This window comes from Schistocerca gregaria, chromosome 10 (genome assembly GCF_023897955.1).
Source record: "Schistocerca gregaria isolate iqSchGreg1 chromosome 10, iqSchGreg1.2, whole genome shotgun sequence".
NCBI lineage: Eukaryota > Metazoa > Arthropoda > Insecta > Orthoptera > Acrididae > Schistocerca > Schistocerca gregaria.
In genome coordinates, this window is record NC_064929.1 from 86,353,286 (window position 1) to 86,365,298 (window position 12,013).

General features: G+C 38.8%; 1 protein-coding gene across 2 annotated transcripts in view; it reads left to right on the plus strand.

Moving 5' to 3' along the window:
* LOC126293702 (glycerol-3-phosphate dehydrogenase [NAD(+)], cytoplasmic) overlaps nucleotides 1-12,013 on the plus strand; it is a 96,189-nt gene that overhangs the window by 28,392 nt on the left and 55,784 nt on the right. For both annotated transcript variants that reach the window (XM_049987009.1, XM_049987010.1), the window contains exon 3: nucleotides 1,535-1,675. In XM_049987009.1, the coding sequence (XP_049842966.1) occupies nucleotides 1,535-1,675 (141 nt within the window). The remainder of the gene's footprint in view (nucleotides 1-1,534; nucleotides 1,676-12,013) is intronic.

Consider the following 12,013-nt stretch of genomic DNA (forward strand, 5'->3'; position numbering starts at 1 on the left):
GGTTACTCGATTGGGTTTTTGCCTGTTCACCTCAGGTTTTTATTTTTTCTTGTATTGTGATACGGGCACTTTGACCTTACCAGTTTTGCATCCGAAAGCACTGACCGACCAATATTTGCCTCCAGGTCCAGACTATTTAAGTAGTTCATTAATTCTGTTAGGCCATTGGTGGCAAAAGATTCTAGCTCATTTCATTCTGTGCCCCAAAGTACGATTGAAATGAAATCTGCAAAGCTCACTATATGGAAATTAATAGGCTGTGCAATGTCATTAGTATAGATGAGGGGGAGAAATAAGTAAATGATTGAGACCTGACATAAACATGCATTACTTGTTGCTAATAGACTGAAACTTTATAATTTTTTCATCTAATTTGTATGTTAATTTAGCTGGTTGTCAGTCGATTTGGGGGAGTGACGAAACAGTGAGGTCGTCGGGCCCGTCGTATTAGGGAAGGAAGAGGAAGAAATAGACCCTGTCCTTTCAGAGGAACCATCTTGGTATTTGCCTGAAGCAATTTAGGGAAATCGCAGAAAAGCTAAATCGGGACGGCCAGATGTGGAGTTGAGTCCTCCCAAATGTGAGTCTGGCATGCCAACCATTGCTCCACCGCACTTTGTGTATGTCACTTTAGTGCATTGTTTAGAAGTAACATGTGTGTGGATAGGAGATGCACAGACAAATCTCTGATACATTGTAACTTGGGTTTTTTAGAAGTAGTGTACAGTTTACTGTGCTGAAATCTTTTGTCTGGTCTGAAAATATACCTGCTGTCTGCTTTCTCTGGTCCAACTTGCACCACACTTCGCAGAAGTAGTGTGTGATTGCTGTTGTTGTGCCTAGCTCTTATCTAAAGCCACTCGTGTTTGGGGCACTGACCAGGGACAGTATAATACTTTCAAATATCTTACAAAAGGTGGGAATTAATGATACTGGTGTATAGTTGGAAATATCTTAGTTACTTACCTTTTTATATACATTGGTTTCACAACAATCACTCTTAGAACAGTTGGGTACATGTCTTCCTTAATTCTGCATTTAATCAGGTAGGCAAGAGGTTTTGAGATTCCTTTTAAGCGCACCTTATTAATTGCACTAGATACACCATCTCGTTCCGCTGAAATTTTATCGTTCAGCAGGGATACTGCTCCGTTCTTTTTGTTCATTTAGTTTTGCAAATTCAATCTCGGTTCATCGAGTGAAGTGATGTGAGGTCTCGACCTGTGTGTCTGTAACGTGGATTGGTCAATATGAGAGTGAAACATTATCTCTCCATTTTAGACTGTTGAGAAACTTACCATTTCTGCATATGTGATATACTACTGGGGGTGGAAAAAATGCACAGTTTCTGGAAAAATATTCTCGGGGCAAACGGATGACGAACCTTAAAGGTTTAGTTTTCGAGTTGCTCCACCGTCTGAGCTACTGAACTGTCACTTCGTTAAAGTTTTGGACTCCAGAATGACCCACGATGTGGAGCGTAACCTTTTTTCTGTAAAATTACTGAGCCCTCCATATTTGCTTCGTCAAACAGGTGGCGATACCCGACGTGGTGGAGGCGGCGGATGGAGCGGATGTGCTCATCTTCGTGGTGCCTCACCAGTTCATCCGCAACATCTGCGCGTCGCTCCTCGGTCGCATCAAGCCGGATGCTGTCGGTCTCTCCCTTATAAAGGTAAGAATCCGCTCTGTAACTGCACTTTTCAGAGTCGGGCCTTTAATTCCTTGTTTTTGTTTTACTGCACTTTATTTGTGGCTTTAATGCACTTCGTAGTGGGTTGCCGAGTGTACGTGTAGATGCAGTTTATCTCATTATTTTGGGACTCTGTGACCACTGCCAGGTTTTCGTAGGTGTAATAATGAGTATTGCAGAGGTAGCCAAGAATCTACCAGATCTCTGGGTCTTTTTTATTTAATTTGTCACCTTTAATTTAGTGTAAATTTTTATATCCAGTAAGTTTGACATTCCATAATGAAATTTTCACTCTGCAGGAGTGTGTCTGCTGATACGAAACTTCCTGGCAATTTCAAACTGAGGCAGAGGGATGTGTACACAGAGGAGCTCAGAAATAGAGAGGTACTAGATGGAGATATTACCTGGAGTGATCAGCAGGGTGAAAACCAGAATAGAAGCGGCTTCTCTGGAGTGAAAATGTTAATTTATGAACATTGAGGAGTCAGATTTTAATAAGGGATGTTTCTTATTGTCAAAGAGAATAAACAGTATAGAACTGTCTATAACTCTAATGCCTGTCCATTTAAAGAAAAAAATATAAGTCAGTTTGAGAAAAAAATTTGAAAACTACAATGTGTAAGATAGCGCATCAGATAACCTCAAGTTATACATCTCGGTATTGTCACAGCTGAGGGTGGATTCGGTGAGCTCACAAATTGTACGGTAGATACACTCGAGAAAATGCACGGTGATTGTACGACGTGCCGGTCCGCACTTTTGTATTTCTCGAGCTTCCTTTTCCTCAATTGATGCCAAATTCCCTGTAAACATTTTCAATTAAACTGTTAATAACTTGGTGAAGTCTATGAACTGTATGTGTGTAGTGATAGCTGCACTTTTAACTCTTCCTGCAATCTGACCACTTCTTGTTTACATTCTGTCATAAAAGAGAATGTGTAATTTGATCACCACCTTGTTTATAATGGAAATAAGGTGAGAAGAGAGAAGCAAATATTGACGAAAAAGTAACTTGTCGAATGTAGCTCAGAGCTCAGTAGTTTTTCAATTATGAAAATCAAATAGTGTATGGGGTTACAAGTAATTATAAGAATACTGGTGTAGGATCTGAGAGTCCAACTTCACCCAAACACTTTGGATGTGGGAGACAAGATAGTGTAGGTGAGAATTTGCTACTGTCTGAGAACTTTTGTGCCGAAAACACAGGGAATGCGTGAAACTTGCTACCGAATGAAAGCTGTGTGCTGCACTGAGAACCTCTCCTTTTGTGGTTGGTGCTCTGACTCGTGATTGACTCTAGACACTTCGGTCCTGCCAGAATCGTGTAGCAAATTTGGTGGCATTTTTGGTTTCAGTATCCACTTAATTTAATAATTTACTATAACTGCTAATTAGCCATCTTCGGAATCATTACTTTGCTTCGCTACACCTGTACTGTCAGAACTCCTGTCCGGGCATTTGTGACAGTGTAATTTGTACGTGGTTTGGCACTTTGTGCCAACTGTCTACAACAGGATTTTGTTGATTACTCCTCTGCATCCATCTAATCCAAACTGAATCAAAAACACTTTTTGTGTCGTACGTGTTTTGCCTTTGTTATTTTTGAAGCATCTTCAGTGGTCAAAAAATACATACATATTTATGTGTATACTATTTTGTTTTGCATATTTAGCATTATACGTTGAGGTTGTAAAACGTTGTGGCAGTTTCTGGTTTCCTGTCATGTAAATTTGTAAGTGGAAATTTAAATTATTACTACTCCACAGAAAAGCAGGAAATGTTATGTTAAATATGTAAAAATAAAATTGTAATATATATACTCCAGGCTACTGAAGATGCTTCTCAAATAGTAAATGTGTGTGGCACAAAAAATTTGTTTGCTTCAGTTGTAGTACATGGACCCATAGAATAGGTATTAACAACATAGTATTACACCACACAACTGAAAGTGACAGGAAAACAAAAGTTGAAGATGTCTCTCCTAGTTATTTAGTTTGTTCTCTCTCTCTCTCTCTCTCTCTCTCTCTCTCTCTCTCTCTCTCTCTGCCTGTCTGTCCTCAATCCCCCCCCCTTTCCCAGCTGTTTTTTCATTCAGTGAGAATGAGTGGCTTTGCTAGAGAGAGAGAGAGAGAGAGAGAGAGAGAGAGAGAGAGAGAGAGAGAGAGAGAGAGAGAAGAAAGCTCCACTTTTCATTCTTGCAAAATTTATTGTTCCTAGTCTTGTAACTGAGAAAAGTTGTCGCCTTAGGCTGGTATCATCTAAAAGAGAATAAATTCCACTCAAGTTATATGATACTTTGAGGGGACAGCCTAGCAATTTTTTCTGTCAATATCATTGGGGTTTGCTTTAAAAGAATTGTTCATTAGATCTATTGAATAGGGTAGGGTTACTATAATTTGTGTCTTAAGATTCCTAATTTCATTCTGAATTATCTTATTAGGAATGACTGGTGGGGAAACCAGAGAAATGTGATGCAGTACGCAGAGAATGAAAACACGAGATGTGTTGTTAAGAAAATTGCTCTATTAACCACTTGAGCAAATGACACTTAATTCTGTCAGTGTTTGTAGTCGTATCTCCTTCCTATCGCCTCCCCTCTCCCCTTCCAGCTCTGTTCATCTGTGTGCACATGTGGAGGAAGGGAATTTATGTACAGCTGTGGCTGTGCAAGTAATTACTGTAATGAAGTTTGTTGTTTACTTCTACAGCAGTTGTGTGATAACACGGTTTCTCAGTACTGTAGAGGCGAGTAGTATTTTCTCACCTATCTGTTTTCTAACCCACCTCTGACAAATAACACAGATATTGAGCAAAGTTCATATCACTGTGGTGAGGGTTATCTTTTAGGGAGTTATTTCAGGTCAGAAGATGCACTGGCGTTATCTCTGTTTGTGACCAGAGGTCAAGGACTCGATATACGCGCCCTCTGCTCTCAGATTAATGCTGCTCTCACATCCGGCTGTTGCTAAACTGAGTTCGGTAGTGAAAAGTACACAGTAATAAATCACATTGGTAGGAAAATAAATGGAGGTGGGCTGGCAGTTTCCTGCACAGCACATACGAATGCACAAAACGAGAGTTATCTTGTGGGTAATGCGACAGACTTACAGCTTAGTTCTGTGGATGAGTGCTTACTGCATGCTTGCTGATGCCCCTTTGAATATCTTGGAATTCGTTTCCCAGCCCACTTCATTCCAGAACAGTACTTGTATTTAATAATAATCAGTTTCAAGTACGGTGGAAAGTCTTATTGATAATCTGTCGGATTTGTGTACGGTCTATGCAATCACAATAACTGGAAGACACACACAGTTGTTAACCTTTTCAGGGGCAAAATAAATAAAAAATTAATTTTTAATTTTTCCCTGTTTGTATTGTATTAATTTTCATACAGTGAGACAGAAAAATGTAAAAATTAAATGAAATATTCATAAACTGAATACACACATTGTGGTTTCAAATGGAGCCACTGCCCGCTAAATGTCATCACTTTTGATGATACAGTAAAAAGCAATTCCTTTCTGCAGATAAGCATAAGGCTACCTGGCAGTGACTACATGTCCATCTGCTTTTGTGGGGTTCTTTCTTTGTGCTGCAGTGCACACAGCACCTTGAGGATCAATGTTTTGCTTCCGATATACGTTTCTCGTGGGGAACAACAGTATTGAATTTTTTGCAGATGGTTCTGACGGTGTACTGGGATGGCCAGGACCATCTTTGAAGACATTCCTGCCTACCAGGCATGTGGCAACACATCTTCGAAGATCCTTTAGCACTTGCTTCGCTGTTGGATTACATAATCGAAACAGAATAAATGCATTTCCAATAGAAATATCAACTATATACCAAAATAATCTTAGCCACCACCTTTGTGATTTCCTGTCCATTGCATAAAAACTGTTCATCATATCTGCCTTATCGACACAACCCATATTTGTATTATATGATTTCACTATTTTTGGGCAAGGTACCTCAGTGATTTTTCCATCATCTTTTTCTTCTTCTATCTTTTCTTTTTTTTTTTTTTTTTTTTTTTTTTTTTTTTTTTTTTTTTTTTTTTTTTGCTTACTTTAAAATATACAGGCGAATCAATTGTAGACAACAACATGACTATACGTTTGTCTTTCCATTTGATGCAGGCAATGCCATCAGAATGAACTAACCAGTCAAGCTCTCCTCTTTGCAACTCTTTGTCTGTTTTTAGTGTAGGAAATCCTTTCCTGTGTGATCTAACTGTTACACAGGCAAAAAGTCCGTCATCTTTTAGCTTCTGTAAAAGTGAGACACTGGTAAAAAAATTGTCAAAGTATATGTGGTATCCCTTTTCTTCCAAGCCTTTACACATATCTCTCAAAATTCTCTCTCCTAAGGATTTTTCCACTATTACTTCAACGATTCCAGTATATATCTGAAAATCACAAATATATCCAAGCTTATCAGCTCTGACCCAGATTTTGTATCCCCTCTTGATTGGCTTTTGAGGCATATATTGTTTGAATGCGATTTGTCCTTTTAACTTCACCACGCATTTATCTATACCTTGCTCCTTAGTAGGTGCATAGAATTCTTTGAAGTTTATCAGTACCTGATTGATTTGTGGACAGATTTTATATAATTTGTCATAATTTCTGCTCTCCCTTGAAGGCATAACACCGTTGTCATTGATGTGAATATGTGTCAAAATCCAGCTGAACCTTTTTACCGACATTAGTGAGTAAATGTACTCATCTCGAAGTTCCTTACGGGATGACGAGCAATTGCGATAATAACAAGGTTTCTCGATTCCCATTAGAAAGTTGATAGCCAAAAATACTTTTAGTTCTGCTTTAGAAAGAGGCCTGAAATTGCCACCTTTCTGTGTTGCGTACAGGTTAGACTGGAAGACTATGTGTTCTAACATAGTGTCACAAAACAGACAAAACAAATCTACCGGTTGCATACCTTCACTGTAATTTGTTAAGTTTTCCTCGTACATCAGCTTCCTTTGAAAAATTGGCGGCAAAGTTCATTGCACTGACATCCTTTCTCCACGAAAAATTTGCAATGGAACACAGTGGCAAATCGTCATTAGTGCTGAAACTATCATCACTGTCATTGTCAAAATAGTCCTCACTCTCACTTTCCGAAATAATTTGAGATAAAACAGGTGGTTTCATTCGCAAATCCAGATTACTGTCTTCAGCTAGCACATCACTTGTCGCTGCTAGTGTCAATCTGCGAGTTGAAATCTGAAAGAATATCTGCGAAAAGGCACTCCAGAATTTCCTCATCCTTTAGTCTGTGAGAATACATCACGTGAAACTGGAAAAAAAATTTGTCACACCTACTAATGCTGTCATTACAGGAGCAGTGGTTACAAATGGAACCACCACAACATTCACGGAAATAAATGCATTATTTATTTATTATTGCAGTACATATACTATTAATGTAAACAGAACAGTATTCTGCATTTAACGCGTGCATAAAAGTTACCTAATCCAGAAGAATACAGTCACAATTTGAGAACAAAGACGTTCGCGCACAGCGTACAAAAATGGCTATCCAATTCGCCTCACTACTTGCTAATATTTCCAGATTTTTTTGCGGTTCCAGTAACAGCCGCTAGAGGGCAGCACCGACTAGGTTGCTGAATGCTGTCCCCAAATGTAGCCACTGCGCTTTTGACACAAAATGAGGAAATTGTAGGTGGTTTCAAATGGAACCACTTCCCCTGAAAGGGTTAATGCCTTCACGTGTGCATCCTTCTCAGAGGTTCAGATTGTAGTTGAATGTTGTGGCGCAAAAGACTTCAGTAATTTTCTATCAGACATAAAATGTGGAACTGGGAATCCGAGAAACTCTGGAAATTGAAACTTCCTCACTTTGCTTACGTGCAGCTGTGTTAATAGTTTGGAAGGCAAATTCAATTCAGAAGGGTGTAGAGTCTGGAAAGATACAGGAGGGCCAGCAAGTACCTACCTTCCAGGTGGAAACTTGGAGTTGTAGTGGTTAATAAAAAAGAAAAAGAGAAGAAAAGAAAAGGTTGAAAATGTGGGAAGAAATGGTGAATAAAAAGGGGGTTTTAAAATCTGAAATGACCACGGAAAAAGGAAAGAATGAAATGCAAATTGGACTTCGTATTACAGAAAAGTTATCGGACTTTGTGATTCGGAAAAGCTATTGTTGGGGTGGTCCTTGTGGCGTTTCTGAGCAAAAGTCAAACCAATTTCCACTACAAAAATTATTTGAAAAAGAACAGAGAATAACAAAATGTAACTGACAGGGGAAGTGGCGTAGGTAAGAGTTCATCCTTTACCGTGTTAGCGTGTCTTCTTTCGTGCGGTGTCCAGGTCTTCAAAAATCTCCTACTTCATTTCTGCGTGAAAACACTGCTCCGAAATCTTGCAATAAGTTTCATTGTCAAGGAATTTCTGATGTATACAAAACCGTCTTGATATTAAATGCAATTAATTTTAGTTGCTTCTCTCCATCCTCCGAATTTCATAACAATTTCCACAATGTCTACACATTAATAAGTTTTTTCGTCTTAATCAGGTCATGTCTTCATTAAGCTTCCACTCTCGAGACAAAAGAAATGGGTAGAAAAAAGGTTGCAATTTTAGAATTTTCTCTGCCGCCGAGCGCTCATACCACTGCGACGGTATAATTTATGTCTAAGGGAACGAGTGTAGTGCGGAAAATTGAAAGTCACACTACAGAGTACTGTGATACAATCTTTCTAAAACACGTACGGTATGCACAGTGATTTAATACGGCAGTGTCATTTCGTGCGCCAGAGCTCAAAATCGGAAAGGTGGTGCAGAAATTAAAAAAATAAGAAATCGACAAATGTGGATGAAGCTTAACGTGTGTTCTAAAGATGTGCATAGGCAGAATATGAGCCCCCTTTCACAAATGTAATAAAGGAGTCCTTTAATTCGAGTATTTTCCAAAGTGCTGAGCTGTGCCAGTGTTAAGGAAAGTCAATGTGGAGAGTGTTAACTATAGGCCAATTTCACTCATGTCCGCAATCACAGCAATTATTGAATCAGTTGTGTAAGACAGACTAATGAGTTACACAAATAAGCACAACCTTTTTAACAAAGCACAGTTTGGTGTATCAAGTAGGTGATGTACACTGTCAGCCATTACAGAGCTCAAAAAAGTGCTACTTGTAGCTATTGACAGGGATGACTCCGTTACAGACTTGTTCTGAGACTTTCCAAGGTTTTGACACTAAAATTAGAAGTAAAAGCTTCAAAACAGACAAGATCGCTATGGTGCAACATTCATTTCGATTACCTGTTTCGGCAAGCTATTTACTGTCTTCAGATCTGTAAAGCATTGGATTAAAATTGGCACAGTGGTGTCAGGAATAATGGGATGTCACACATTTTTACATAATATGTAATAAACTACATGCTTTATGCACTACCTTTCAATGAACATAGACTATATGCACGATGTAACGTGTCACTTCATAAAAAGACATTTCAGTAACACGTGAAGTGTAGTGTATCCTTGTTACCTACAATTAAGTGAACTTCTGTGAGTTATTTGTTGATATATTTTCTACATGAACTGTAACTTCCTTGACTACGTGTGTATTAAGTGATATAATGAACACACAACACTTTGTTATACTGTTACAAGATTTTATAAACAATATTTTTTAAAGACTTTAATTTTTCAACAAAATCAGCTTGCAATGTGCTGATTTGGACTACTTCTCATTATATGTACAGAAAAATTGTCTAATTGTGTTGTATGATTCTAGGATGTTACTGTGCTCCTACGTTTCATATTACCTGAGGTATTTCTGTCCGTTACTACTACAGTGCCACCTGATGGTTGATCGTGACATCTCTATTGTTCACTTTATAATCTGTCTTCATTCAGCTATTGTATGGACACGAGCGTGTATATTTGGTGCAATAAGCATGGCATTTCATGTAATGATTACTTTATACTTGACATGCCAAAATAGTAAAATTTCCATGTTCTTAAAATGTCTTTTTGATGTGACACTGTATAATGTGTGACTAGTCAAGGTTCATGATCTAAACATCGTCAGCGATAACAAAGAATCTGTAACAGCAAATGCGAATGCATTAATCAAGGCTAGTGAAGATGTAGGCCTAAGGATAAGTGAAGGCAAAACTAAATACCTGGTTACTACTAGAATGCCAACAGCAGTAGATCAGGAAATGTTAAGAGTTGGAGACATGCAGTTTGAAAAAGTGAACACATTTAAGTATCTAGGCGTGGACTTCACTTTGAGAAATGAGATTAAATCCGAACTGAAGAAGAGATTACAGGCGGGAAATGCATGCTACTTCTCACTGAATAGATTACTTTAATCAGGGATATTGTCTAGGAATTTAAAGATTAGAATAACAAAACTATTATTCTACCAGTTTTGCTGTATGGTCTCTCAATGTGCAAAATGAAAAGCCGTGTCGAGTATTTGAAAACAAAATTTTGAGGAAAATTTTCAGAGCAAAAAGGGATGACATTAGCAGATAGTGGCAAAATCTGCATAACGAAGAGGTTCATGAACTCTATTCGAGCCCTGACATAATCAGTATTATTAAATCATGTAGGCTGCGATGGGCGGGTCACGTAGCTCGAATGGATGAGGGCAGGGCAGCGCGCAGAGTACTGGTAGGGCACCTAGAGGGAAAACGTCCTGCAGGGAGACCGAGGCGTAGATGAGAGGACAATGTGAAGGCTGATCTGAGGAGCCTAGGTATTGAAGGTGAATGGAAGGAAATAGCGTAAATACGTTGCTGCGGTAATGGACTCTAGAGTCCGGTATGACAAGTAAGTAAGTAAGTGAGTAAGTAAGTAAGTAAGTAGTCGAGGTTCATTGAAATGTATTGCATAACATATGTGGAATATATCCGTATTATGTATAAAAGTGGATTGCACCCTATTATTTCTGACCTCACTGTGCTTAAAATTTGGATCCAATGCTTCACAGATACAGAGATGGCAGCATAGCTTGCTGAAACAAGTAATAAAAATAAGTGCAGTATACTAATGAACTTGGCTATCTTGAAGTTTTTACTTCTAATTTTGTATTAATCCAGATAACTCTCGCGGTTAAAAAATGTCAAGCATGTACAGGCTTTTGACACTGTTGCCCATAAAATATTGCTAAACAGGCTAAAAGCACTAAGGTGTGGGAGGTCTGGGAATCAGTGGTTCCACCCTACTTGGGAAACAGTGCAAAAGCTCAAATGCCTACTGATGATAAATTTATAATAAAACAGTTGTCAGACGAAGTTCCCAGGTTCAGTGTTCGGTGGGCCCAGAAGTTTTTTCTGTCGCTCATCGCTTCTCTTACGTGTGGCAGTGGTTTGTTCATGTGGCAGATGCTCAGTTTAACTGAAATTCTGTCTCTGTGTTAAACTGTAGGTCACCCCGAAACTGGCACACGTGGGAGGAAGACGAAGGCGTACTCGCCCCCCTGCAGTAGCATGGTGTCTGCCGGAGCTCTGACCTCGAGAATTCCAATCCCAAAGAAAGCAGGTGTTGACAGATGTGAAAATTACCGAACAAACAGTTTAATAAGTCACAGCTGCAAAATACTAACGCGATTTCTTTACAGACGAATGGAAAAACTGGTAGAAGCCGATCTCAGGGAAGATCAGTTTGGATTCCGTAGAAATGTTGGAACACGTGAGGCAGTATTGACCCTAAGACTTATCTTAAAAGAAAGATTAAGGAAAGGGAAACCTACATTTATAGCATTTGTAGACTTGGAGAAAGCTTTTGACAGTGTTGACTGGAATACTCTCTTTCAAATTCTAAAGGTGGCAGGGGTAAAATACAGGGAGCGAAAGGCTATTTACAATTTGTACAGAAACCAGATGGCAGTTATAGGAGTGGAGGGGGATGAAAGAGAAGCAGTGGTTGAGAAGGGAGAGAGACAGGGTTGTAGCCTCTCCCCGATGTTATTCAATCTGTTTATTGAGCAAGCAGTAAAGGAAAGAAAAGAAAAGTTCTGAGTACGTATTAAAATCCGTGGAGAAGAAATAAAAACTTCGAGGTTCACCGATGACTTTGAAATTCTGTCAGAGACGGCAAAGGACTTGGAAGAGCAGTTGAACGGAATGGACAGTGTCTTGAAAGAAGGGTATAAATTGAACATCAACAAAAGCAAAACAAGAATAAGTGAATGTAGTCGAATTAAATATGGTGATGCTGAGGGAATTAGATTAGGAAATGACACTTGAAGTAGTGTAGGAATTTTGCTATTTGGGGAGCAAAATAACTGATGATGGTCGAAGTAGAGAGGATATAAAATGTAGACTGTCAATAGGAAGTAAAGCA